We start from the raw sequence: 25,603 nt of genomic DNA, 5'->3' as shown, positions 1-25,603 counted from the left end.
GGGTTGGGGTTTTGGGGGGAGGATAGTGTAGGTGCAGGAGGAAGCGTTATGGCCCCTCTCTCTCCCCATGGAGGTAGAGCAAGCGAGGATCTGGGCCCGTCGGTGCGTGCGCAATTCGGGTTATCGCTTCTCGGCCTTTTGGCACGATCAAAAGTGTCAGAAGGTTTTGCGACTAGCACGTTACCCCTCGGCCTTGAGGCATCGCTCCTTTTCGGAGGAGCTTAAGCCTCTTGCTGCTATAGGGGGGGGCCTGCAAAATCGTGAGGAAGGGATCGCCTGGAGGGTCTTTTCAATGCCTAGTGCGGAGAAAGCGCCTTTTTAGGTATTCTGCTGCGGAGAAATGGAGAAAGAGGAGAATTCGGCGGCCAGTCCGGCGCGCTTTAAAAATACCGTGCAAATTGTACTGCCAGAAGAGAGACGTGGTTCAGACGGAATAAATATCGTGATGGAGGAAATGATCATGCGAGTTGGAGGGTTTATGCCCAAGGATATCTTCAGTCTCCCTGAATTTCCAAAAAGAGGATTATACGAGGTGGTTTTCCACAGCACCGAAGACTACAGGAAATTTAAGCGTAAGTACTATGCAAACAAAAATGATCATGTGTTTAAAGATGTGGAGGTTAAATTTTTGCATAGTGACACGGTGCGCATAGTCACCGTACAGATGTACAACCCGTATGTGCCATTAGCGGATGTGGTAAGGCACCTGAAAAAAGATGCAGAGGAGGTGGTGTTCCTTAAAAATATTGAGAACAGATTTGGCGTATGGAACGGGAAGAGACTGTTCAAAGTAAAATTCCATGAGAGCGATCTGTTTGATGACGGTATCTCACACCCCCAGTCAAACTTTAGAATGGGAGCGGAAAGGGGGTTCATGTTTTATTCGGGATGCCTAAGTACTGCCAAAGGTGCAATGAATTTGGCCACATACCGCAGGACTGTGAGGCGGGTATAAGAATGTGCGGGAACTGTTTAGAATTTGGGCACATCACCAAGGACTGTAAAAGTGAAAAAAAGTGCTCACTGTGCAAAGAACTCGGCCATATGTACAGGGAGTGCCCCGAAAGGGGAATGGACTATGCAGGCGCGGTGAAAGGTGGGAAACAACCGAGTGTGGAAGCGGGAGGTGAAGAGAGAGTTGCAGTTCAGAAAGAGAAAAAACAGGCAGCGGAGTTAAGCACCCAGGTGCGGGAAATTAGGAGTGAGCAGCCGCAGAGTTTGGAAACTGAAGTGGAGGGGGAAGGGAAAGAAGAAATGGCAGTGGAGCGGGAGGAAAGTGAGGTGTTGCAGGAAGAGAGTCTGAGCGGTGTTCCCTATGTTGGATTAACTCTGGGGGATGAATTTTGTTTGTCCGGTTTGAGTGTTTTTGAAAGGTTGAGCCGGGATGCAGAAAGAGAGGACGACGAGAGAGCGGACAACAAGAGACACAAGCCGGACTCGGATTGCGGATCGTTGAGAGTGGTGGAGGAGATGGAGGATCAAGAAGATACAGTGTCGGACATTTCGGTGGAGGTGGTCGCAAGGAGGAAGGTGCCGGTGAGTGGGGAAAGGTTAAGTCAAACCCCAGAAATGGAAAGGTACGGAGGGAAAAGTAAAGATGATGTAACCTGATGGCGGGGAAATTGATCTCCTTAAATGTGAGGAGTATCAAATCTAAAATACGGAGGGCAGCGATTTTTGACTTTTTGTCTTCCTTGGGTGCGGACTTTATTGCTTTACAGGAATGCGGCTTGAGCAATGAAGAGGACTGCGAATGCGCCAAAAATGACTGGAAAGGGGGTATTTCATTTTGGTCCGGGAGTACTGAAAGTAAGAACTCCGGAGTTGGTTTCTTATTTTGTAAAAATGTTGGTGATTTTGTATCTTTTTTCGTAATTGAACCTGGGAGGGCGATTTTAGTTAAAGTTAATTATTGCGGAAGCATTATTAGGTTTGTGAATGTGTATGCCCCGGTAGAAAAGGAAGACAGAGCTGAGCTGCTTAATAAGATTTATTATTTTCTGCCAGGTGTAGAGCCAATTATAATTTGTGGGGATTTTAATTGCATTCTAAAGAGGGAAGACAGGAAAGGTCAAGCGGGGTTAGATGTAACCTCGGGTATCCTTAAAAATTTAGTTTCCGATTTTGTGCTACAGGATCTGTGGGTTTTGAGTAAAAAACAAACAGAGGGTTTTACTTTTGAGAGTAATAAATGTAAATCTAGGATTGATTTTGTTTTCGGATCGTCAGAGTTTATGACAAAAGATTTTGTTTTAGTGGCAAATGGTTTCTCAGACCATAAAATGCTGATAGTAGATTTTGTTTTGCGAGATAAAAATATTAAGAATAAAAAAAGGGATTGGAAGTTAAACGCTGATTTATTGGAGGATAGTGATGTAGTTGAGGGTTTTAAGTTAAAATATGCGCAGTGGCAGAAACAAAAAAAGAAGTTTTCTTCCGTTAAAGTATGGTGGGAATGGTTAAAAAGGGAGGCTAAAAATTTCTTTGTAAATATTGGCATTAAAATCAGTAAAAAGAAAAGAAGGGAGTATAATGAGTTAAATGTTAAACTGCAAACGATGATAAGATTGAGAGAAAGGGGTTTTGATGTGGCGGAGGAGATTAATGACATAAAACAGAAGATTAAAAAATGGATTGAAAATAGAGGGAGGGAAATAATTTTTAATGCAAGGATTAGAGATATTGAAGAAGGGGAAAAGTGTACAAGGTATTTTTTTAAGAAAATTTTAAGTAAAAAAGTGTTTATAGACAAAATGGAGAACGAAGAATGTATTGAGGGGATTTTAAAAAAAGTATATGAATTTTATAATAATTTATTTGCAGAAAAGGATGCGATGTAAAAATAGTAGAGGATTTTATATCATTAATTGAAAAGAGAATTTCTGTAAATGATCAAGAGTGGGTGGATCGTGAAATAGACCTGGAGGAGGTGCAGGCTGTGATAGCATCATGCGCAAAAGGGAAATCACCGGGTTGTGATGGGTTAACAATCGAATTTTACGTGAAATTTTGGGATATTTTAAAGAATGATTTTTAGAAATGATTGGTGAAGTTTTTAGAACGGGGGAATTAACACTGTCCCAAAAAAAGGGGGTGGTTACAATTATTTATAAGAAAGGTGAAAAAGATAAGATAAAAAATTATAGACCCATTACCTTGTTAAATGTGGACTACAAAATCATAGCGAAAATCTTTGCAAATAGAATGAAAAATGTGATAGCTGAAATAATTGGTCCGGGGCAGGTGTGTGCGGTCCCGGGGAGGTGTATTTGGGAAAATCTGTATATTGTGAGAGACGTGTTGGAGGATGTGATGCAAAGGGATCAGGGGATAGCGCTGCTATCCTTGGATTTTGAGAAAGCGTACGACAGGGTGAATCATGATTTTATGTTTACGGTATTAACAAGATTTGGTTTTAGTAAGGGTTTTATTAATAAATTAAAAGTCCTGTACAAAAATGTTACTAGTGAAATTTTAGTGAATGGTTTTAAAACTGAGCCGATAGAGGTAAAATCAGGGGTGAGGCAGGGTTGCCCGCTGTCTCCGATCCTTTTCATATGTTCCATAGAGCCGTTATTGTTAGCGCTGCAGCGAGATAAAATCATTAAAGGGGTGTCAGTGCCTGGGAAAACGGAATGTATAAAATCATTGGGTTATATGGACGATGTTGTAATCTTATGCTCAAACAAGGAATCGGTGAATAGAGTAATTCTTTGGGCTGATATTTTTAATAGCGCTGCTAATTTTAAGCTAAATATAGAGAAATGTGAATGTAATGTATATGGGAAATGGGTGGATTTTGAGAATTGTAAAGTAAAATTGGAAAGGGGAAATAGTAGGATCTTGGGAATAGTCTTTTCTCAAAATGTATCGGGAGAACTTAGTTGGGCGGAGGCGCTGGAGAAAATAAAAAAGAAATTGTCAATGTGGAAATTACGGAGCCTGTCCATAATAGGCAAGGTTCTAATTGTAAAAGCGGTAATTTTGCCTATTCTTCTGTACGTGGGGTTGGTGTTTCTGCCTAATTATTTGTGGATGCGGAGATTTATTAGGGAAATTTTTGTATTTATTTGGAGCTCAAATATGGAGAAATTAAAGAGAGAAATAATGTATAGGGAGTTAGGCAATGGCGGTAAAGGAGTTCCGAACGTGCAGCAGTTTCTGGAATTGAAATACATTCAGTTTATAATTAAGTTAGCAAGGCAGGATAAATGGGCAAGTTACTTTGTAAAATATGGAGCTGGGTGGATACTGAACAGACATAGGTGGTTTAAAACAGATATTAAAAAGCCTTATTCTTTCAGCGGAACGAGGTTTTATAATGTGCTGGATAAAATCATTAAAAGGTGGGATTTGTTTAAGTATTCAGAGGTGGAATTAGTAAATATTAATAAGATTTGTACAGATTGGAGGAAGCAGGAAGCAGTGTGTCCGGTGGAGAATTTCAACAGTAAAATTTCCAAAGAGATCTGGAACATGGTCGTGAACAAAAATTTGACGAATAGTCAGAGAGATCTAGCGTGGGCATTGGTGCATAAATGTTTGCCGGTTAAAGATTTCCAGTACAGAAGGGGCCTGTTGAGGAGTCCTAAGTGTCCAAGGGAAGGGTGCACGGAGAATGAAACGTGTATGCATTTCATATGGAATTGTAAGTTTGCGCAGAGAATGTGGAGAGATATGGGGGTGGTTATGAAGGCTATAACGGGGTTGTCCTATATTAATTATGAGGTAGTGATGTTTGGGAGAGGTTTAAAATGTGCTAGGGATAAAATGAGCATTACTTGGGTAATAATAAATATAGTGAAAGAAGTTATGTGGAAAGCAAGAAATCTGTTAATCTTTAAAAACAATGTATTAGATTATAAGCAATGTAAAAAAATGATTTGTGCAGAGATGTATATACATTATTTGAAAGATAAAAGATTAAAAGGTAGAAAAGCCGAAACGGATTGGAATATTAAAATATGGAATATCAGTTGAGGCTTATGTCTACGATGATGTGATAAGAAGAGGAATGTGAAAAGAGAGGTAAATAAAATTTCTCTGGAATTTCTCTGATTTTAAGCACTGAGTGGACTATAAAAAAAAAAAAAAAAAAAAAAAAAAAAAAAAAAATCTGTTCTTATCAGTTTAATATCTGATACGTCCCCTATCTGGGGACCATATATTAAATGGATTTTTGGAACAGGGAGATGGAAGAAGAGCTTGCTCTGTCCACTCCACGCATCGACCTGGTATTGCAGTACCTCCAGGACCGGTGCACCTCTCTTATCCAGTTTGAAAAATCAGAACAAGCTCGAATCTGCAGCAGCAGCACAACAAGTGCAAAGAAACAGCAGCAACAAGCAGCCCAAGGAAGGGGAAAAAAGAACTTTGCAAGACTTTGCAGGAGACAGTTTGCTGTTAATGTCGTCATCCGCCCGTTGTTTGGTGTGATGCCCTTTCAGCCGGGACTCGTTGCAGGAGCTCGTTGTGTGCTTGATTGTGTGCGCCAGAAAGAGGCGGGGCTATGTAAATGTTGGCTTCTGGGAGAGTGGTGAAGTTGCTGTTGCGGTGCTGAGTGGTCGTCGGCTGCAGCCCGCAAAGAGACCAGAGCCAGAGAAGGGCTGTAGAAGATATCCGAGATGCTGTAATGTGGGGGCTTGTGTGTGAGGTGGGGGTTGGGGTTTTGGGGGGAGGATAGTGTAGGTGCAGGAGGAAGCGTTATGGCCCCTCTCTCTCCCCATGGAGGTAGAGCAAGCGAGGATCTGGGCCCGTCGGTGCGTGCGCAATTCGGGTTATCGCTTCTCGGCCTTTTGGCTAAGATCAAGTGTAGTATCTGTTCTTATCAGTTTAATATCTGATACGTCCCCTATCTGGGGACCATATATTAAATGGATTTTTGGAACAGGGAGATGGAAGAAGAGCTTGCTCTGTCCACTCCACGCATCGACCTGGTATTGCAGTACCTCCAGGACCGGTGCACCTCTCTTATCCAGTTTGAAAAATCAGAACAAGCTCGAATCTGCAGCAGCAGCACAACAAGTGCAAAGAAACAGCAGCAACAAGCAGCCCAAGGAAGGGGAAAAAAGAACTTTGCAAGACTTTGCAGGAGACAGTTTGCTGTTAATGTCGTCATCCGCCCGTTGTTTGGTGTGATGCCCTTTCAGCCGGGACTCGTTGCAGGAGCTCGTTGTGTGCTTGATTGTGTGCGCCAGAAAGAGGCGGGGCTATGTAAATGTTGGCTTCTGGGAGAGTGGTGAAGTTGCTGTTGCGGTGCTGAGTGGTCGTCGGCTGCAGCCCGCAAAGAGACCAGAGCCAGAGAAGGGCTGTAGAAGATATCCGAGATGCTGTAATGTGGGGGCTTGTGTGTGAGGTGGGGGTTGGGGTTTTGGGGGGAGGATAGTGTAGGTGCAGGAGGAAGCGTTATGGCCCCTCTCTCTCCCCATGGAGGTAGAGCAAGCGAGGATCTGGGCCCGTCGGTGCGTGCGCAATTCGGGTTATCGCTTCTCGGCCTTTTGGCTAAGATCAAGTGTAGTATCTGTTCTTATCAGTTTAATATCTGATACGTCCCCTATCTGGGGACCATATATTAAATGGATTTTTGGAACAGGGAGATGGAAGAAGAGCTTGCTCTGTCCACTCCACGCATCGACCTGGTATTGCAGTACCTCCAGGACCGGTGCACCTCTCTTATCCAGTTTGAAAAATCAGAACAAGCTCGAATCTGCAGCAGCAGCACAACAAGTGCAAAGAAACAGCAGCAACAAGCAGCCCAAGGAAGGGGAAAAAAGAACTTTGCAAGACTTTGCAGGAGACAGTTTGCTGTTAATGTCGTCATCCGCCCGTTGTTTGGTGTGATGCCCTTTCAGCCGGGACTCGTTGCAGGAGCTCGTTGTGTGCTTGATTGTGTGCGCCAGAAAGAGGCGGGGCTATGTAAATGTTGGCTTCTGGGAGAGTGGTGAAGTTGCTGTTGCGGTGCTGAGTGGTCGTCGGCTGCAGCCCGCAAAGAGACCAGAGCCAGAGAAGGGCTGTAGAAGATATCCGAGATGCTGTAATGTGGGGGCTTGTGTGTGAGGTGGGGGTTGGGGTTTTGGGGGGAGGATAGTGTAGGTGCAGGAGGAAGCGTTATGGCCCCTCTCTCTCCCCATGGAGGTAGAGCAAGCGAGGATCTGGGCCCGTCGGTGCGTGCGCAATTCGGGTTATCGCTTCTCGGCCTTTTGGCTAAGATCAAGTGTAGTATCTGTTCTTATCAGTTTAATATCTGATACGTCCCCTATCTGGGGACCATATATTAAATGGATTTTTGGAACAGGGAGATGGAAGAAGAGCTTGCTCTGTCCACTCCACGCATCGACCTGGTATTGCAGTACCTCCAGGACCGGTGCACCTCTCTTATCCAGTTTGAAAAATCAGAACAAGCTCGAATCTGCAGCAGCAGCACAACAAGTGCAAAGAAACAGCAGCAACAAGCAGCCCAAGGAAGGGGAAAAAAGAACTTTGCAAGACTTTGCAGGAGACAGTTTGCTGTTAATGTCGTCATCCGCCCGTTGTTTGGTGTGATGCCCTTTCAGCCGGGACTCGTTGCAGGAGCTCGTTGTGTGCTTGATTGTGTGCGCCAGAAAGAGGCGGGGCTATGTAAATGTTGGCTTCTGGGAGAGTGGTGAAGTTGCTGTTGCGGTGCTGAGTGGTCGTCGGCTGCAGCCCGCAAAGAGACCAGAGCCAGAGAAGGGCTGTAGAAGATATCCGAGATGCTGTAATGTGGGGGCTTGTGTGTGAGGTGGGGGTTGGGGTTTTGGGGGGAGGATAGTGTAGGTGCAGGAGGAAGCGTTATGGCCCCTCTCTCTCCCCATGGAGGTAGAGCAAGCGAGGATCTGGGCCCGTCGGTGCGTGCGCAATTCGGGTTATCGCTTCTCGGCCTTTTGGCTAAGATCAAGTGTAGTATCTGTTCTTATCAGTTTAATATCTGATACGTCCCCTATCTGGGGACCATATATTAAATGGATTTTTGGAACAGGGAGATGGAAGAAGAGCTTGCTCTGTCCACTCCACGCATCGACCTGGTATTGCAGTACCTCCAGGACCGGTGCACCTCTCTTATCCAGTTTGAAAAATCAGAACAAGCTCGAATCTGCAGCAGCAGCACAACAAGTGCAAAGAAACAGCAGCAACAAGCAGCCCAAGGAAGGGGAAAAAAGAACTTTGCAAGACTTTGCAGGAGACAGTTTGCTGTTAATGTCGTCATCCGCCCGTTGTTTGGTGTGATGCCCTTTCAGCCGGGACTCGTTGCAGGAGCTCGTTGTGTGCTTGATTGTGTGCGCCAGAAAGAGGCGGGGCTATGTAAATGTTGGCTTCTGGGAGAGTGGTGAAGTTGCTGTTGCGGTGCTGAGTGGTCGTCGGCTGCAGCCCGCAAAGAGACCAGAGCCAGAGAAGGGCTGTAGAAGATATCCGAGATGCTGTAATGTGGGGGCTTGTGTGTGAGGTGGGGGTTGGGGTTTTGGGGGGAGGATAGTGTAGGTGCAGGAGGAAGCGTTATGGCCCCTCTCTCTCCCCATGGAGGTAGAGCAAGCGAGGATCTGGGCCCGTCGGTGCGTGCGCAATTCGGGTTATCGCTTCTCGGCCTTTTGGCTAAGATCAAGTGTAGTATCTGTTCTTATCAGTTTAATATCTGATACGTCCCCTATCTGGGGACCATATATTAAATGGATTTTTGGAACAGGGAGATGGAAGAAGAGCTTGCTCTGTCCACTCCACGCATCGACCTGGTATTGCAGTACCTCCAGGACCGGTGCACCTCTCTTATCCAGTTTGAAAAATCAGAACAAGCTCGAATCTGCAGCAGCAGCACAACAAGTGCAAAGAAACAGCAGCAACAAGCAGCCCAAGGAAGGGGAAAAAAGAACTTTGCAAGACTTTGCAGGAGACAGTTTGCTGTTAATGTCGTCATCCGCCCGTTGTTTGGTGTGATGCCCTTTCAGCCGGGACTCGTTGCAGGAGCTCGTTGTGTGCTTGATTGTGTGCGCCAGAAAGAGGCGGGGCTATGTAAATGTTGGCTTCTGGGAGAGTGGTGAAGTTGCTGTTGCGGTGCTGAGTGGTCGTCGGCTGCAGCCCGCAAAGAGACCAGAGCCAGAGAAGGGCTGTAGAAGATATCCGAGATGCTGTAATGTGGGGGCTTGTGTGTGAGGTGGGGGTTGGGGTTTTGGGGGGAGGATAGTGTAGGTGCAGGAGGAAGCGTTATGGCCCCTCTCTCTCCCCATGGAGGTAGAGCAAGCGAGGATCTGGGCCCGTCGGTGCGTGCGCAATTCGGGTTATCGCTTCTCGGCCTTTTGGCTAAGATCAAGTGTAGTATCTGTTCTTATCAGTTTAATATCTGATACGTCCCTATCTGGGGACCATATATTAAATGGATTTTTGGAACAGGGAGATGGAAGAAGAGCTTGCTCTGTCCACTCCACGCATCGACCTGGTATTGCAGTACCTCCAGGACCGGTGCACCTCTCTTATCCAGTTTGAAAAATCAGAACAAGCTCGAATCTGCAGCAGCAGCACAACAAGTGCAAAGAAACAGCAGCAACAAGCAGCCCAAGGAAGGGGAAAAAAGAACTTTGCAAGACTTTGCAGGAGACAGTTTGCTGTTAATGTCGTCATCCGCCCGTTGTTTGGTGTGATGCCCTTTCAGCCGGGACTCGTTGCAGGAGCTCGTTGTGTGCTTGATTGTGTGCGCCAGAAAGAGGCGGGGCTATGTAAATGTTGGCTTCTGGGAGAGTGGTGAAGTTGCTGTTGCGGTGCTGAGTGGTCGTCGGCTGCAGCCCGCAAAGAGACCAGAGCCAGAGAAGGGCTGTAGAAGATATCCGAGATGCTGTAATGTGGGGGCTTGTGTGTGAGGTGGGGGTTGGGGTTTTGGGGGGAGGATAGTGTAGGTGCAGGAGGAAGCGTTATGGCCCCTCTCTCTCCCCATGGAGGTAGAGCAAGCGAGGATCTGGGCCCGTCGGTGCGTGCGCAATTCGGGTTATCGCTTCTCGGCCTTTTGGCTAAGATCAAGTGTAGTATCTGTTCTTATCAGTTTAATATCTGATACGTCCCCTATCTGGGGACCATATATTAAATGGATTTTTGGAACAGGGAGATGGAAGAAGAGCTTGCTCTGTCCACTCCACGCATCGACCTGGTATTGCAGTACCTCCAGGACCGGTGCACCTCTCTTATCCAGTTTGAAAAATCAGAACAAGCTCGAATCTGCAGCAGCAGCACAACAAGTGCAAAGAAACAGCAGCAACAAGCAGCCCAAGGAAGGGGAAAAAAGAACTTTGCAAGACTTTGCAGGAGACAGTTTGCTGTTAATGTCGTCATCCGCCCGTTGTTTGGTGTGATGCCCTTTCAGCCGGGACTCGTTGCAGGAGCTCGTTGTGTGCTTGATTGTGTGCGCCAGAAAGAGGCGGGGCTATGTAAATGTTGGCTTCTGGGAGAGTGGTGAAGTTGCTGTTGCGGTGCTGAGTGGTCGTCGGCTGCAGCCCGCAAAGAGACCAGAGCCAGAGAAGGGCTGTAGAAGATATCCGAGATGCTGTAATGTGGGGGCTTGTGTGTGAGGTGGGGGTTGGGGTTTTGGGGGGAGGATAGTGTAGGTGCAGGAGGAAGCGTTATGGCCCCTCTCTCTCCCCATGGAGGTAGAGCAAGCGAGGATCTGGGCCCGTCGGTGCGTGCGCAATTCGGGTTATCGCTTCTCGGCCTTTTGGCTAAGATCAAGTGTAGTATCTGTTCTTATCAGTTTAATATCTGATACGTCCCCTATCTGGGGACCATATATTAAATGGATTTTTGGAACAGGGAGATGGAAGAAGAGCTTGCTCTGTCCACTCCACGCATCGACCTGGTATTGCAGTACCTCCAGGACCGGTGCACCTCTCTTATCCAGTTTGAAAATCAGAACAAGCTCGAATCTGCAGCAGCAGCACAACAAGTGCAAAGAAACAGCAGCAACAAGCAGCCCAAGGAAGGGGAAAAAAGAACTTTGCAAGACTTTGCAGGAGACAGTTTGCTGTTAATGTCGTCATCCGCCCGTTGTTTGGTGTGATGCCCTTTCAGCCGGGACTCGTTGCAGGAGCTCGTTGTGTGCTTGATTGTGTGCGCCAGAAAGAGGCGGGGCTATGTAAATGTTGGCTTCTGGGAGAGTGGTGAAGTTGCTGTTGCGGTGCTGAGTGGTCGTCGGCTGCAGCCCGCAAAGAGACCAGAGCCAGAGAAGGGCTGTAGAAGATATCCGAGATGCTGTAATGTGGGGGCTTGTGTGTGAGGTGGGGGTTGGGGTTTTGGGGGGAGGATAGTGTAGGTGCAGGAGGAAGCGTTATGGCCCCTCTCTCTCCCCATGGAGGTAGAGCAAGCGAGGATCTGGGCCCGTCGGTGCGTGCGCAATTCGGGTTATCGCTTCTCGGCCTTTTGGCTAAGATCAAGTGTAGTATCTGTTCTTATCAGTTTAATATCTGATACGTCCCCTATCTGGGGACCATATATTAAATGGATTTTTGGAACAGGGAGATGGAAGAAGAGCTTGCTCTGTCCACTCCACGCATCGACCTGGTATTGCAGTACCTCCAGGACCGGTGCACCTCTCTTATCCAGTTTGAAAAATCAGAACAAGCTCGAATCTGCAGCAGCAGCACAACAAGTGCAAAGAAACAGCAGCAACAAGCAGCCCAAGGAAGGGGAAAAAAGAACTTTGCAAGACTTTGCAGGAGACAGTTTGCTGTTAATGTCGTCATCCGCCCGTTGTTTGGTGTGATGCCCTTTCAGCCGGGACTCGTTGCAGGAGCTCGTTGTGTGCTTGATTGTGTGCGCCAGAAAGAGGCGGGGCTATGTAAATGTTGGCTTCTGGGAGAGTGGTGAAGTTGCTGTTGCGGTGCTGAGTGGTCGTCGGCTGCAGCCCGCAAAGAGACCAGAGCCAGAGAAGGGCTGTAGAAGATATCCGAGATGCTGTAATGTGGGGGCTTGTGTGTGAGGTGGGGGTTGGGGTTTTGGGGGGAGGATAGTGTAGGTGCAGGAGGAAGCGTTATGGCCCCTCTCTCTCCCCATGGAGGTAGAGCAAGCGAGGATCTGGGCCCGTCGGTGCGTGCGCAATTCGGGTTATCGCTTCTCGGCCTCTTGGCTAAGATCAAGTGTAGCTTGCTACAGGAGAGATTAGCCAGGGGGTATCCAAGTTCCCTCGCCGCTCGGCCTAGGGGCATCGTCTCTTCGGAGACTTAAGCCCCTTGCTGCTATTGGGCGGTGAGTGTTTCTGAGGGTAACGAGTTGCGATCGACAGGCGGACGGTAGCGTGCGGCCTAGAGGTAAGACCTATTTTGTGCCATCTTGCTTGCGGAAGCTGATTGGTCACCACTTGGCCTTGGCTGGGCGTCAAACCTCAGTCTTGGTATCTGGGTACCCCCCTTGCTTGGCCTCGGGACATCGTTTTTTCTTAAAAGCTTCAGTCCCGTGCTGCTTTTGGGTAAGGGGCCAATCCCGGATAACAAGGAAGTGACCCTTTTGGTGGAAGTGACAGGTTGTTTGCAGGTAGGTTTTAGACTCGACGGTGTCAAGGAGCTTCCAAGATGCCGGTTTTCTTCGAGTTTCCACCTGGGGAAACTCGCATCAGGAATACCTTCCGTATCGAGGTGGAGGAGAAACATCGCCCACAGAAGGACCTGAAATTCATCGTCCAGGAGGTTCTGTTTGGGATACTCCGCCTCAGGAGTGAAGATATTCTTTGTCTTCAGGACCAGGAACGGCGAGGGGTGTATACCATCACCTGCACCACTCAAGCCTGCTGCGAGAACATCTATGCAGTAATTTCTAATAAAGATCTACAGGATGGAAGGCTCGACGGCCTGAAATTCTGTTTGCTTTACGGTGACGAGGATGTGCCTTTGGTTATCCATTTGTACAATCCTCATATCGATACGTCGGAAGTAGTCACCTTTCTCGAACGCTACTGTTCCGAAGTGCGTTTTTCACATAAGGTGAAGAATGCAGCAAACTTCTGGAACGGGAAAAGGAAATTCTTTGTTAAGTTCCGGCGGGATGCTGAAGGCATCGGTGGTTTTAAGCGCCCGCCTTCGAATTTCCTTATTGGCAGAAGTAGGGGCTACCTATTTTATTCGGGGATGCCTCTCTTCTGTCGTAACTGCCTTTTGTTTGGGCATACACAGGACGCGTGTCCTGAAGAGCGCATGATCCGGTGTAACAAATGCGGGCAACCGGGTCATATAGCATCTGCATGCCGAATGCAGGTGCTTTGCAATTTGTGTGGCCAGGCCGGCCACATATACAAAGACTGCCCCAGCAGGGCCAAAAAGAAGGCGACCTATGCGGAAAAGGCTGCGATGCCTCTAGTTCCTTCGGGATCCGAGCAAAGGCCAGCGGCGGTAGCTGGCCCAGCGAGGACGGTCCCAAGCAGACACGAGTCGGGTAAGTCTGACGGAAAACCGACAGGACCCAAGGGGGTGCCTCCTGTTGAGGAGCCCTCTGTTGCGGTCTTTGGCGCCCGGAGAAAGTCGGTCTCCAGTTCAGAGCAAGGACGGACTGTGTCTGCTATAGTCCATAGCAAAGTTGCAGATTCGTGCAGAGTGGCACCCAAGCAGGATTTCATTGCCCCTAGGGCAGTGGATGCTGCAAAGGGAGGCCAAGTTGCGAGCCGTAGGGGATCGTTAAGGGAACCGGAGCAAAGGCTGATGACCCATGCCGGTGGTCAGTCCTGTAAAGATGGTTCCTGATACCCTTAAAAAAAGCAGAGATCCAGAGGGTTACCAAGTTGTTCATCACGGGAAGAAGAACAAGAGGGCTGCCAGGTCTGCCGACAGGCAGACTGATACTTCGGGAGATTCTGAGACAGAGCGGTCTGGCTCGGGTCTTCCCAGAGATATGAGCGTGACGGTTAGCGAAACCCCTTCTTGTTCTTCTGAGAGTGCGATCGGAGGTGGCAGTCGTCCTGCGGAGAAAAGATTGCGTGGCGATGGTGTGGAAATCCGAAGGCGTACGTCGGTTGGATCCAACTCCAGTGAGGGAGAAGTCAGGGCTCGAACGGAGGTGAGATACACGTCCGCGTCGGACCCGGTCAATATCGGTGAGTTCGGGTCTCCTGGGGAAGGAGATGTGGAATCGCTGGGAATCTCTGGTGGAGAAGGATCGGAATCCGAGATGGAGGATACACCCACGTAAACTGCTAAGATGAACTGCCTTAAGATTGCATCTCTCAATGTGAGATCTTTAAAGGGTTCTGCTCGCAGAGCCGCTTTATTTTCATACCTTGAGACTCTGGACTTTGATCTTTGCTTATTACAGGAGTGCGGAATTGACAATGCTATGGACTACAGTTTTTTAAAGAAAGACTGGAACTGGGGCCCATCCGTTTGGTCTGGGTCAAATGAGAACAAAACTGCTGGGGTAGGTTTATTATGCCGTGGCTCTAATATTACGATTCAGACTGTGACCGAAATAGAGCCCGGCAGAGCTATTTTAATCCATTTATGTTTTAATGGATTTTATTTCCGCGTTTTAAATGTGTATGCCTCGGCCGATAAGCAAGAAAGGGCCGAACTTTTAGAACTTGTACCATTGTTTTGCGTAGGGTCTACTCCTCTGCTTGTGGGCGGTGATTTCAATTGTATTAGGGTTGGTGAAAAAAGGCAGGGGGGTGACCCTAACCGTAAGGATAGAACCTCTTATCTGCTACAAAATTTTACTGATGATTTTAACCTTAAAGATGTTTGGAAAGGTTTTATCTCATACAGATCCTGGTTTTACTTGGTCGAATGGCAGAATTTCTTCGAGAATTGATTTTATGTTTTATCTGACCTTTTTAACCCTTTTAAATGCATTCTTTTAGACAATGTGTTTTCAGACCACAAACTTTTACTTTTCCCAGGTCAATATTTTAGGGGAAAAGAAAGTGGATAAAGGGCTTTGGAGGCTAAATGTACAACTCTCGAAGATGACCAGATCTGTAAGCGGTTTGTGCGGACCTACCGACAGTGGCAGTTGACTCGCGATCCCCACAGTTCAATGCTATGTTGGTGGGAGGGCACTAAACCCAAAATAAGAGATTTTTTTATTAAGGCAGGTAAGATGGTTGCTAAAAAGAAAAAACAATGGTTTTATGTTTTAAATACGCGGATGCAAACTCTTTTTAAATTACGTGATGTTGATGTGGATGTTGATAATGATTTGTTGGTTTTAAAAGCAGAAATTAAGAAGTGCCTAGAACAAAAGGGTAAAGAAATCATTTTTAACTCCCATGTAAAGCACTTAGAAGAAGGCGAAAAGTGCTCCAGATTCTTTTTTAAGAAAATCCGGGAGAAAAGAGACCCTATTTTATCTTTGAACGGTGCTACTTCTATGACTGATATTTTAAATACTGCTTTTAATTTTTATCAACTCCTTTTTAATGAGAAATGTATTGACGAATCCCTTTTAAATGACTGTCTTAATGTTTTAGAGCCTAATTTAAGTGTTTTAGATCAGGAGGTTTTAACCCATGATTTTACTTTGGAAGAACTTTTTACGGTTTTTAAAAGTTTTTCATCTGGGAAAGCCCCTGGCGAAGATGGTCTGCCGATTGAATTTTATTTACGGTTTTGGGATATTTTAAAAGATGATTTGTTTTTATTGTATCAAGAAGCTTTTAAGGTTGATGTTTTACCCCCTCATGGAGGAGGGGCATCGTATCTTTGCTTTTTAAAAAAGGGGACAGAGAGAGACTTGAGAATTTTAGACCTATTACCTTGTTGAATGTCGATTACAAAGTCATGGCAAAATTAATTTCTTTACGTGTTAAGCCATTTTTAAATGTTTTAATCCATCCCGATCAGGTGTGTGGGGTTCCGGGAAGAACCATGGCGGCTGCTGTTTCTTTGCACTTGTTGTGCTGCTGCTGCAGATTCGAGCTTGTTCTTGATTTTTCAAACTGGATAAGAGAGGTGCACCGGTCCTGGAGGTACTGCAATACCAGGTCGATGCGTGGAGGGACAGAGCAAGCTCTTCTTCCATCTCCCTGTTCCAAAAATCCATTTAATATATGGTCCCCAGATAGGGGACGTATCAGATATTAAACTGATAAGAACAGATACTACACTTGATCTTAGCCAAAAGCGCGAGAAGCGATAACCCGAATTGCGCACGCACCGACGGGCCCAGATCCTCGCTTGCTCTACCTCCATGGGGAGAGAGAGGGGCCATAACGCTCCTCCTGCACCTACACTATCCTCCCCCCAAAACCCCAACCCCCACCTCACACACAAGCCCCCACATTACAGCATCTCGGATATCTTCTACAGCCCTTCTCTGGCTCTGGTCTCTTTGCGGGCTGCAGCCGACGACCACTCAGCACCGCAAACAGCAACTTCACCACTTCTCCAGAAGCCAACATTTACATAGCCCCGCCTCTTTCTGGCGCACACAATCAAGCACACAACGAGCTCCTGCAACGAGTCCCGGCTGAAAGGGCACATCACACCAAACAACGGCGGGATGACGACATTAACAGCAAACTGTCTCCTGCAAAGTCTTGCAAAGTTTTCTTTTTCCCCTTCCTTGGGCTGCTTGTTGCTGCTGTTTCTTTGCACTTGTTGTGCTGCTGCTGCAGATTCGAGCTTGTTCTGATTTTTCAAACTGGATAAGAGAGGTGCACCGGTCCTGGAGGTACTGCAATACCAGGTCGATGCGTGGAGTGGACAGAGCAAGCTCTTCTTCCATCTCCCTGTTCCAAAAATCCATTTAATATATGGTCCCCAGATAGGGGACGTATCAGATATTAAACTGATAAGAACAGATACTACACTTGATCTTACGCAAAAGGCCGAGAAGCGATAACCCGAATTGCGCACGCACCGACGGGCCCAGATCCTCGCTTGCTCTACCTCCATGGGGAGAGAGAGGGGCCATAACGCTTCCTCCTGCACCTACACATCCTCCCCCCAAAACCCCAACCCCCACCTCACACACAAGCCCCCACATTACAGCATCTCGGATATCTTCTACAGCCCTTCTCTGGCTCTGGTCTCTTTGCGGGCTGCAGCCGACGACCACTCAGCACCGCAACAGCAACTTCACCACTCTCCCAGAAGCCAACATTTACATAGCCCCGCCTCTTTCTGGCGCACACACATCAAGCACACAACGAGCTCCTGCAACGAGTCCCGGCCGAAAGGGCATCACACCAAACAACGGGCGGATGACGACATTAACAGCAAACTGTCTCCTGCAAAGTCTTTGCAAAGTTCTTTTTCCCCTTCCTTGGGCTGCTTGTTGGCCTGTTTCTTTGCACTTGTTGTGCTGCTGCTGCAGATTCGAGCTTGTTCTGATTTTTCAAACTGGATAAGAGAGGTGCACCGGTCCTGGAGGTACTGCAATACCAGGTCGATGCGTTGAGGTGGACGAGCAAGCTCTTCTTCCATCTCCCTGTTCCAAAAATCCATTTAATATATGTCCCCAGATAGGGGACGTATCAGATATTAAACTGATAAGAACAGATACTACACTTGATCTTAGCCAAAAGGCCGAGAAGCGATAACCCGAATTGCGCACGCACCGACGGGCCCAGATCCTCGCTTGCTCTACCTCCATGGGGAGAGAGAGGGGCCATAACGCTTCCTCCTGCACCTACACTATCCTCCCCCCAAACCCCAACCCCCACCTCACACACAAGCCCCCACATTACAGCATCTCGGATATCTTCTACAGCCCTTCTCTGGCTCTGGTCTCTTTGCGGGCTGCAGCCGACGACCACTCAGCACCGCAACAGCAACTTCACCACTCTCCCAGAAGCCAACATTTACATAGCCCGCCTCTTTCTGGCGCACACAATCAAGCACACAACGAGCTCCTGCAACGAGTCCCGGCTGAAAGGGCATCACACCAAACAACGGGCGCGATGACGACATTAACAGCAAACTGTCTCCTGCAAAGTTCTGCAAAGTTCTTTTTTCCCCTTCCTTGGGCTGCTTGTTGCTGCTGTTTCTTTGCACTTGTTGTGCTGCTGCTGCAGATTCGAGCTTGTTCTGATTTTTCAAACTGGATAAGAGAGGTGCACCGGTCCTGGAGGTACTGCAATACCAGTCGATGCGTGGAGTGGACAGAGCAAGCTCTTCTTCCATCTCCCTGTTCCAAAAAACCATTTAATATATGGTCCCCAGATAGGGGACGTATCAGATATTAAACTGATAAGAACAGATAAGGTTTCAACAAATGTTTATTTAAAACCAAAATTTAAAGGTCACCATTATGTGCAAGGGTACAGAATAAAAGCAAGGAGTTACATAAAAAGGGTAAAATTACAATAAAATGTTCCAAGATGCCAGACCCCACATTGACATGCTTCATTTTCCCAAGTAATTTTTTTATCCCTTAAGTAATAAATATACATTTCGCTTAGTGCAATCTTTATACAATCATTTACAGAAATAAAATCATGTTAAAAAGCAAAATGTTCCTTACTTTCCAGATGGCATTTTTAAAACAGTTTTAAAATCATCCAACAGATTTCATATTGTTTTACAGAATGTACAGGTAAAAAGTCCATATAAAACATAAAAATGAATTAAAATCTTTTAAAACCACCAATATGTTTAAAAAGCGGACCAACAGATTTCCATAACTCCTGTGCATAGGACAGTTCCAAAACAAGTGTAAAATAGTTTCATCTATATACAACATGTTTTCTCTAGGGCATTTACCTCTGCCCACCAAGCCTCTTCGGTGTTGAAACTTCCCGTGTAGGGAGCATTGGTGGACAAGAATAGCCCAGGCAAGATCCTTGTGAACATTGGCTAGGGAACTTTCCAAAAGACATTTCGCCATACCTGTTTGGATCTTGCCTCAGAGAAGTTGGACACTGTCAAGACCACATCATCATGTCTTAGTATTTTTGTAACCTTTCTTTGGTCCCCCAACACTTCCGGTTCAATTTTCTTTTAGGCGAACAGTCTTACAGCCTTTTCTAAAACCAACATAGTGTTTTGGGGACATAAAGCACCAGGAGTATTTAGCGGAACCCTGAACCAGGGCTTAAAAACCATACCTGCCAGCATATTTTTAAAAAAACAACTAAAAATTGCCATCCAGTGTTAAAAAGTTTAAAACAAAAACAGAAGAATTTGACAAAAAAGAATAAAAGAAGATTGGGAACATCTTTACCCCCACATTGTTTACTCTTTGTACATACGATCTCTTTTTGAGTCCATTTTAGAACCCCATAGGAACTTAAAACACACTCTTGTTAGTCTCTTAATGTACAAAGAGGAAGGGGAAAAACCAGGGCAATATGCAGCATAATAGGAAGTAAAAACATTTAATGATTAAAACTTTGCCCTCCATGGTTAAATCTCTCAAGTTCCACATTACATGTCTTCTTTTCTAAACAGAGTTAAAAACAATGTCCCAGTTAAGATCACCTTTGTTCGCATTAAAAATCACCCCTAAAATCTTTATTTGGTTATGTTGCATTTTATAACTTCAGGGGCAACAGACATTATCAAAAACACCAATACCGAGACAATCACATTTGTGCAAATTAAGTTTGAACCCAGAGGCTCCACAAAAACCTGAAATGTGCAATAAAGCTCTTTTTAAAGAGTAGGCAGTTGTGCACAGGAGGGTGACATCGTCCATATAGCTCAGCACTTTTACCTGACGCCACCTCCTCCAGGAACGGGAACACCTCTGATGATTTTGTCATTTCTTAAAAGGATTAAAAAGGGGTTCAATTGCACAAATAAAAAGGAATGGGACAGAGACAACCTTGCTTAACCCGGATTTTAAAAACACATTTTCTGTTAAAACCCGTTAATAGAAATTTGGCTACTAAAACAAGAATTAATATAAAACCTTAATACCATTTACAATATAAAATCAGGCAATGCATTTTCTTAAAACTTTTAAAAAAGGTATTCAGCGAGACACGATCAAATTGCTTTTTTCAAAATCAAGAGATAAAATTGCAAGTTTTTGTTTTCGGTCATTAGAATACCATATAGCATCCCGAATGACATTAAGGGATTCATAGAGGAGTACATGTTGTCGCAATTTTATAAAATATAGCGGGAGGTTGGTTTTTAATAAATATAAATGGTTGGGAATTGATTTAAATAAACCGCGCGCTTTTAAAACAGTAGGTTTTGTGATTTTAGAGAAAATAGTGAGAAAAATATAATTTAAATACATTTGATTTTACTGAGCCTTGTAAACGCAAAACAAATAGTTAAAAAGTTTTAAAAAAAATGATTAATATACCCGGTTGAAAAATTTAACGCTAAAGTTTCTAAAAACATCTGGAATATGGTACTTGAATAAAAATCTTACAATAGTTCAAAAGGATTTGGCATGGGCAGTAGTTCATGATTGCTTGCCAGTAAGGAACTTCCAGTACTTAAGAGGTTTATTAAATAACCCAAATGTCCCAGAAATGGTTGTGTATATGATGAAACGGTAATGCATGTCTTCTGGAATTGTAGTTTCTCAAGAATGGTGTGGGAGAAGAATGAGAGGTTTTTAAAATATGTAGGAGAGCTTGAGTTTTTAGGTTATGAGCAAGTTTTTTTTGGACTGAACTTAAAAATGTAAAAATGCGGGATGCTATCAAGGCCTGGCAAATTATTAATGTAACAAAGAAGCTATTTGGAAGTGTAGAAATATTTTAGTTTTAAGAAGGGATGAGTAACTATAACCGACTGTATAAAATTTGCCTAAGTAATCTATATATTTTGTATTTAGTTGATAAGAAAAAAATTTGGAATGTCTTGCCATGAATGAATGGAAAATTAAAGACTGGGTATAAAATTTTCTTAAAAAATTTTTCTAAGAATATTTTCTTTTTCCTTTATGATGTGTCATAGTTTCTTTCTTGATTTTTTCATTTTTGTTTGTAAATGGAAATTTTTCTTATGAAAGAAACTCAAACTGAAAGGGATTTAAAAAAAAAAAAAAGAAAAAAAAAAAAAAAAAAAAAAAAAAAAAAATCTGTTCTTATCAGTTTAATATCTGATACGTCCCCTATCTGGGGACCATATATTAAATGGATTTTTGGAACAGGGAGATGGAAGAAGAGCTTGCTCTGTCCACTCCACGCATCGACCTGGTATTGCAGTACCTCCAGGACGGTGCACCTCTCTTATCCAGTTTGAAAAATCAGAACAAGCTCGAATCTGCAGCAGCAGCACAACAAGTGCAAAGAAACAGCAGCAACAAGCAGCCCAAGGAAGGGGAAAAAGAACTTTGCAAGACTTTGCAGGAGACAGTTTGCTGTTAATGTCGTCATCCGCCCGTTGTTTGGTGTGATGCCCTTTCAGCCGGGACTCGTTGCAGGAGCTCGTTGTGTGCTTGATTGTGTGCGCCAGAAAGAGGCGGGGCTATGTAAATGTTGGCTTCTGGGAGAGTGGTGAAGTTGCTGTTGCGGTGCTGAGTGGTCGTCGGCTGCAGCCCGCAAAGAGACCAGAGCCAGAGAAGGGCTGTAGAAGATATCCGAGATGCTGTAATGTGGGGGCTTGTGTGTGAGGTGGGGGTTGGGGTTTTGGGGGGAGGAAGTGTAGGTGCAGGAGGAAGCGTTATGGCCCCTCTCTCTCCCATGGGGTAGAGCAAGCGAGGATCTGGGCCCGTCGGTGCGTGCGCAATTCGGGTTATGCTTCTCGGCCTTTTGGCTAAGATCAAGTGTAGTATCTGTTCTTATCAGTTTAATATCTGATACGTCCCCTATCTGGGGCCAATATTTAAATGGATTTTTGGAACAGGGAGATGGAAGAAGAGCTTGCTCTGTCCACTCCACGCATCGACCTGTGTATTGCAGTACCTCCAGGACCGGTGCACCTCTCTTATCCAGTTTGAAAAATCAGAACAAGTCGAATCTGCAGCAGCAGCACAACAAGTGCAAAGAAACAGCAGCAACAAGCAGCCCAAGGAAGGGAAAAAAGAACTTTGCAAGACTTTGCAGGAGACAGTTTGCTGTTAATGTCGTCATCCGCCCGTTGTTTGGTGTGATGCCCTTTCAGCCGGGACTCGTTGCAGGAGCTCGTTGTGTGCTTGATTGTGTGCGCCAGAAAGAGGCGGGGCTATGTAAATGTTGGCTTCTGGGAGAGTGGTGAAGTTGCTGTTGCGGTGCTGAGTGGTCGTCGGCTGCAGCCGCAAAGAGACCAGAGCCAGAGAAGGGCTGTAGAAGATATCCGAGATGCTGTAATGTGGGGGCTTGTGTGTGAGGTGGGGGTTGGGGTTTTGGGGGGAGGATAGTGTAGGTGCAGGAGGAAGCGTTATGGCCCCTCTCTCTCCCCATGGAGGTAGAGCAAGCGAGGATCTGGGCCCGTCGGTGCGTGCGCAATTCGGGTTATCGCTTCTCGGCCTTTTGGCTAAGATCAAGTGTAGTATCTGTTCTTATCAGTTTAATATTGTATACGTCCCCTATCTGGGGACCATATATTAAATGGATTTTTGGAACAGGGAGAGTAGGAGAAGAAGAGCTTGCTCTGTCCACTCCACGCATCGACCTGGTATTGCAGTACCTCCAGGACGCGTGCACCTCTCTTATCCAGTTTGAAAAATCAGAACAAGCTCGAATCTGCAGCAGCAGCACAACAAGTGCAAAGAACACAGCAACAAGCAGCCCAAGGAAGGGGAAAAAAGAACTTTGCAAGACTTTGCAGGAGACAGTTTGCTGTAATGTCGTCATCCGCCCGTTGTTTGGTGTGATGCCCTTTCAGCCGGGACTCGTTGCAGGAGCTCGTTGTGTGCTTGATTGTGTGCGCCAGAAAGAGGCGGGGCTATGTAAATGTTGGCTTCTGGGAGAGTGGTGAAGTTGCTGTTGCGGTGCTGAGTGGTCGTCGGCTGCAGCCCGCAAAGAGACCAGAGCCAGAGAAGGGCTGTAGAGATATCCGAGATGCTGTAATGTGGGGGCTTGTGTGTGAGGTGGGGGTTGGGGTTTTGGGGGGAGGATAGTGTAGGTGCAGGAGGAAGCGTTATGGCCCCTCTCTCTCCCCATGGAGGTAGAGCAAGCGAGGATCTGGGCCCGTCGGTGCGTGCGCAATTCGGGTTATCGCTTCTCGGCCTTTTGGCAAAAGATCCATTGGATTTTTGCTGAAAGTGTGACTGAAACGCTTGATTCTCGGCCTTCTGGCATCGGCTCCTACCGGAGTCTTAAGCCAGCTGCTGCTATTGGGAGGAAACCGTTTTAAGTTTTGAGGAGGGATCAATTTGAAGTGCCCGGGATCCACCTTGTGTGGTGAAGGGTAGCTTCCTTCAAGAAGATGGAGGATTTATTTGGAACACCATCGGATCTACAAACCAGATACAAGAATACAGCTGTTGTGGAGATACCAGAAGAACATCGTGGAGCTGCTGGATTGTTTTTTTGTGGTGGAAACTCTGCTGAAAGAATGTGTGAATTACGCCAAAGGATTTGTTTTGCCTACCGGAATATTACAACAGGGGAATCTATGAGCTTGTGTTTCATGAGACAGTGAAATACCATGATTTCCGTAAAGTTTTTATGGAAAGCAGCAAGATGAAAAGTTTTCTGGATGTAAGGTAAGCTTTAAGCATCAGATAATGTGAGAATGGTTACTGTCTCAATGTATAATACTTATGTTCCCACTAAAGAGGTTCTGGAGTATATGAAAATGATTTTTGAGGAGGCAGAGTATGTAAAAGATGTTCTTAATGAGTACAGGATCTGGACCGGTAAAAAGCTGTTCAGAGTCAAGCTGAGGTATGATAACTCATCTGAAGATGGACTGGACCACCCAATTCAGACCATCAGCTTGAGAGGGAAACCGAGGATTTCTGAAGTACTCAGGTATGCCGACTTTTTGTTGGAAATGTAATGATTTTGGTCATATGTCAAACAGCTGTACAGTTGGTTTGGTGTGCCGAGTTTGTGCTGGTATGGGCCATGATGATGAGGAATGCAAGATAATTCCCAGATGTTCCATTTGTGATGTAGAAGGGCACCATATAATGAACTGCACTAAATCTTCATTGCCAGTAAAGTAAAAAAAGATTCCTGCTGGGAAAGAAAATAAGAACCAAGTACCCCAAAGAAGTGTGAGGGTGGAACAGAACCCAGTCGAAAATGAAGCACGCCCAGTGGTAAGCCAAAAATTAACCCATACTGGAAGGGAAAAAGGCAAAAAAAATGACCAGAGGGTGACAAAAAGGAAGAAACGAAGGACCGAAGGTGTTTTTCTCGGATGAGGAGAGTGAGATAAGAAGTGAGGAAGAAGGAGAGGAGGAGAATGCAGAGGAAGAAAAGAATTGTCGAAAAAGAGATCGAAAAAAGAAAAGATCGTCGGGAAAGAAAATGTGGAAGAAAGAAGTGGAGGGTGTAGTGATGGAGAGAGAAGAAGGAGAAAGAGAAGAAGATCAAATAGAAGTGGTGGAAGAAGAAGAAGGTGTGTGGACAATAGACAGTATGGATCTAAGTGTCTTCTCTCCTGTTAGTGAAAGCGAATTCTCGGCAAGAGTGGACAGAGGCTTGAGTCGCTTGAGTGCGACTCCTGACTGTTTTCCCGAAGGAAGTAAGAATGACCCGGGGTGATTTACTTCCTTTTTGTGTTTTTGGTAATTTTGACTGATTTTTGACCTTGTGTTTTTTAGTTTTTGTTTTTTTTCCTTCCTTTTTTTGCTTTCCCCTTAATTCTTCCTTTTGATGCTTATAAAAGTGTGGGTCCCTGAATGTGGAGAAGCATCAAGAATATAGGTAGAAGAAATGGAATTTTTGATTTTGTGGCCACATTAAATACCGATTTTTTTGTATGCAAGAGTGTGGCATTGAGTTTTGTAAAAATTATAAGTTGCTATCAGATTCTTGGAAATGGGGACCTTCTTTTTTTTCAGGGGAAATAATATAAAAAACTCCGGTATAGGATTATTAATTAAAGGTGATTCTTTTGTTTTTGAAAGTTATTTTGAAATCGAGCCAGTAGAGCTTTTTGTGTTAAGGGTTGTTTTGGGGGTTTTAAAGTCAAAATTATGTGTGTCTATGGGAATACAGGTAAAAATGATAGAATTAAGTTATTTGAGAAAATTAGTTATTTTTTGGTGGTTCAGAGCCTATTATTGTGCTGGGGGATTTTAATTGCATAATAGAAGGGAAGATAGGATTGGAAGTAATAAATTAGATAAATCTTCTGTTGTTCTTAAAAAATTGATAAAAGATTTTGATCTAAAAGATGCATGGAGGTTAAAACACGGAGATAAAAGTGGTTTTACTTGGGCAAATAAAAATAGTCAATCCAGAATAGATTTTTGTTTTTTGTTCAAATGAATTTCAAATACATGATTTTGAGTTAATAATTAGTGGATTTTCTGACCATAAATATTGGTGTGTGTCAATGGGTGCAGAAAATATACAAGTACAGCAAGAAGGCCTTGGAAGTTGAACTATTTATTGTTAGAGGATGCAAGGATATGTGAATTGTTTGAAAATAAATATAAATTTTTGAAAAGTATGAAAGAGACATTTGTTTCTAAGAGTGTATGGTGGGATTGGGTTAAAAATGAATGTAAATTATTTTTTATAAGGAATGGTATAAAGAAAAAGAAAAAAGAATGGAGTCATTTTAAGCTTTTAAATTCTCGTTACAAGGAATGTTGGCTTTTAGAGAACTAGGATAACGATGGTTTA

The 25,603-nt window shown here is 45.1% G+C and overlaps 1 protein-coding gene, 15 non-coding genes and 2 pseudogenes across 16 annotated transcripts; 14 read left to right on the top strand and 4 right to left on the bottom strand.

The window, feature by feature from the left end:
* Positions 1-898: 898 nt before the first annotated feature.
* LOC116407079 lies at positions 899-2,896 on the top strand. Its single transcript, XM_031892411.1, has one exon. The coding sequence runs from the start codon at positions 1,611-1,613 to the stop codon at positions 2,838-2,840; it is 1,230 nt and encodes a 409-aa protein (XP_031748271.1). The 5' UTR covers positions 899-1,610; the 3' UTR covers positions 2,841-2,896.
* A 2,154-nt stretch (positions 2,897-5,050) lies between these two features.
* LOC116407342 lies at positions 5,051-5,268 on the top strand (annotated as a pseudogene).
* Positions 5,269-5,779: 511 nt separating this feature from the next.
* LOC116407193 lies at positions 5,780-5,970 on the top strand. Its single transcript, XR_004220154.1, has one exon. It is a non-coding gene; the product is annotated as a U2 spliceosomal RNA (small nuclear RNA).
* A 511-nt stretch (positions 5,971-6,481) lies between these two features.
* LOC116407191 lies at positions 6,482-6,672 on the top strand. The gene has a single exon (XR_004220152.1). It is a non-coding gene; the product is annotated as a U2 spliceosomal RNA (small nuclear RNA).
* A 511-nt stretch (positions 6,673-7,183) lies between these two features.
* On the top strand, positions 7,184-7,374 carry LOC116407190. The gene has a single exon (XR_004220151.1). It is a non-coding gene; the product is annotated as a U2 spliceosomal RNA (small nuclear RNA).
* Positions 7,375-7,885: 511 nt separating this feature from the next.
* Positions 7,886-8,076, top strand: LOC116407189. The gene has a single exon (XR_004220150.1). It is a non-coding gene; the product is annotated as a U2 spliceosomal RNA (small nuclear RNA).
* A 511-nt stretch (positions 8,077-8,587) lies between these two features.
* On the top strand, positions 8,588-8,778 carry LOC116407188. The gene has a single exon (XR_004220149.1). It is a non-coding gene; the product is annotated as a U2 spliceosomal RNA (small nuclear RNA).
* Positions 8,779-9,289: 511 nt separating this feature from the next.
* On the top strand, positions 9,290-9,479 carry LOC116407250. Its single transcript, XR_004220211.1, has one exon. It is a non-coding gene; the product is annotated as a U2 spliceosomal RNA (small nuclear RNA).
* Positions 9,480-9,990: 511 nt separating this feature from the next.
* LOC116407187 lies at positions 9,991-10,181 on the top strand. The gene has a single exon (XR_004220148.1). It is a non-coding gene; the product is annotated as a U2 spliceosomal RNA (small nuclear RNA).
* A 511-nt stretch (positions 10,182-10,692) lies between these two features.
* On the top strand, positions 10,693-10,883 carry LOC116407186. Its single transcript, XR_004220147.1, has one exon. It is a non-coding gene; the product is annotated as a U2 spliceosomal RNA (small nuclear RNA).
* A 510-nt stretch (positions 10,884-11,393) lies between these two features.
* LOC116407185 lies at positions 11,394-11,584 on the top strand. Its single transcript, XR_004220146.1, has one exon. It is a non-coding gene; the product is annotated as a U2 spliceosomal RNA (small nuclear RNA).
* Positions 11,585-15,915: 4,331 nt separating this feature from the next.
* On the bottom strand, positions 15,916-16,105 carry LOC116407288. The gene has a single exon (XR_004220248.1). It is a non-coding gene; the product is annotated as a U2 spliceosomal RNA (small nuclear RNA).
* Positions 16,106-16,619: 514 nt separating this feature from the next.
* LOC116407284 lies at positions 16,620-16,810 on the bottom strand. Its single transcript, XR_004220244.1, has one exon. It is a non-coding gene; the product is annotated as a U2 spliceosomal RNA (small nuclear RNA).
* A 510-nt stretch (positions 16,811-17,320) lies between these two features.
* LOC116407264 lies at positions 17,321-17,510 on the bottom strand. The gene has a single exon (XR_004220225.1). It is a non-coding gene; the product is annotated as a U2 spliceosomal RNA (small nuclear RNA).
* Positions 17,511-18,020: 510 nt separating this feature from the next.
* Positions 18,021-18,205, bottom strand: LOC116407350. Its single transcript, XR_004220290.1, has one exon. It is a non-coding gene; the product is annotated as a U2 spliceosomal RNA (small nuclear RNA).
* A 2,731-nt stretch (positions 18,206-20,936) lies between these two features.
* Positions 20,937-21,106, top strand: LOC116407357 (annotated as a pseudogene).
* Positions 21,107-21,612: 506 nt separating this feature from the next.
* LOC116407289 lies at positions 21,613-21,803 on the top strand. The gene has a single exon (XR_004220249.1). It is a non-coding gene; the product is annotated as a U2 spliceosomal RNA (small nuclear RNA).
* A 508-nt stretch (positions 21,804-22,311) lies between these two features.
* Positions 22,312-22,506, top strand: LOC116407300. The gene has a single exon (XR_004220259.1). It is a non-coding gene; the product is annotated as a U2 spliceosomal RNA (small nuclear RNA).
* The last annotated feature ends 3,097 nt before the right edge of the window (positions 22,507-25,603 follow it).

The sequence above is a fragment of the Xenopus tropicalis genome, chromosome 8 (genome assembly GCF_000004195.4).
Source record: "Xenopus tropicalis strain Nigerian chromosome 8, UCB_Xtro_10.0, whole genome shotgun sequence".
In the NCBI taxonomy this organism is placed as follows: Eukaryota; Metazoa; Chordata; class Amphibia; order Anura; family Pipidae; genus Xenopus; species Xenopus tropicalis.
Note: the sequence above shows the minus strand (reverse complement) of the source record. Positions and strands in the feature narration are given on the sequence as shown.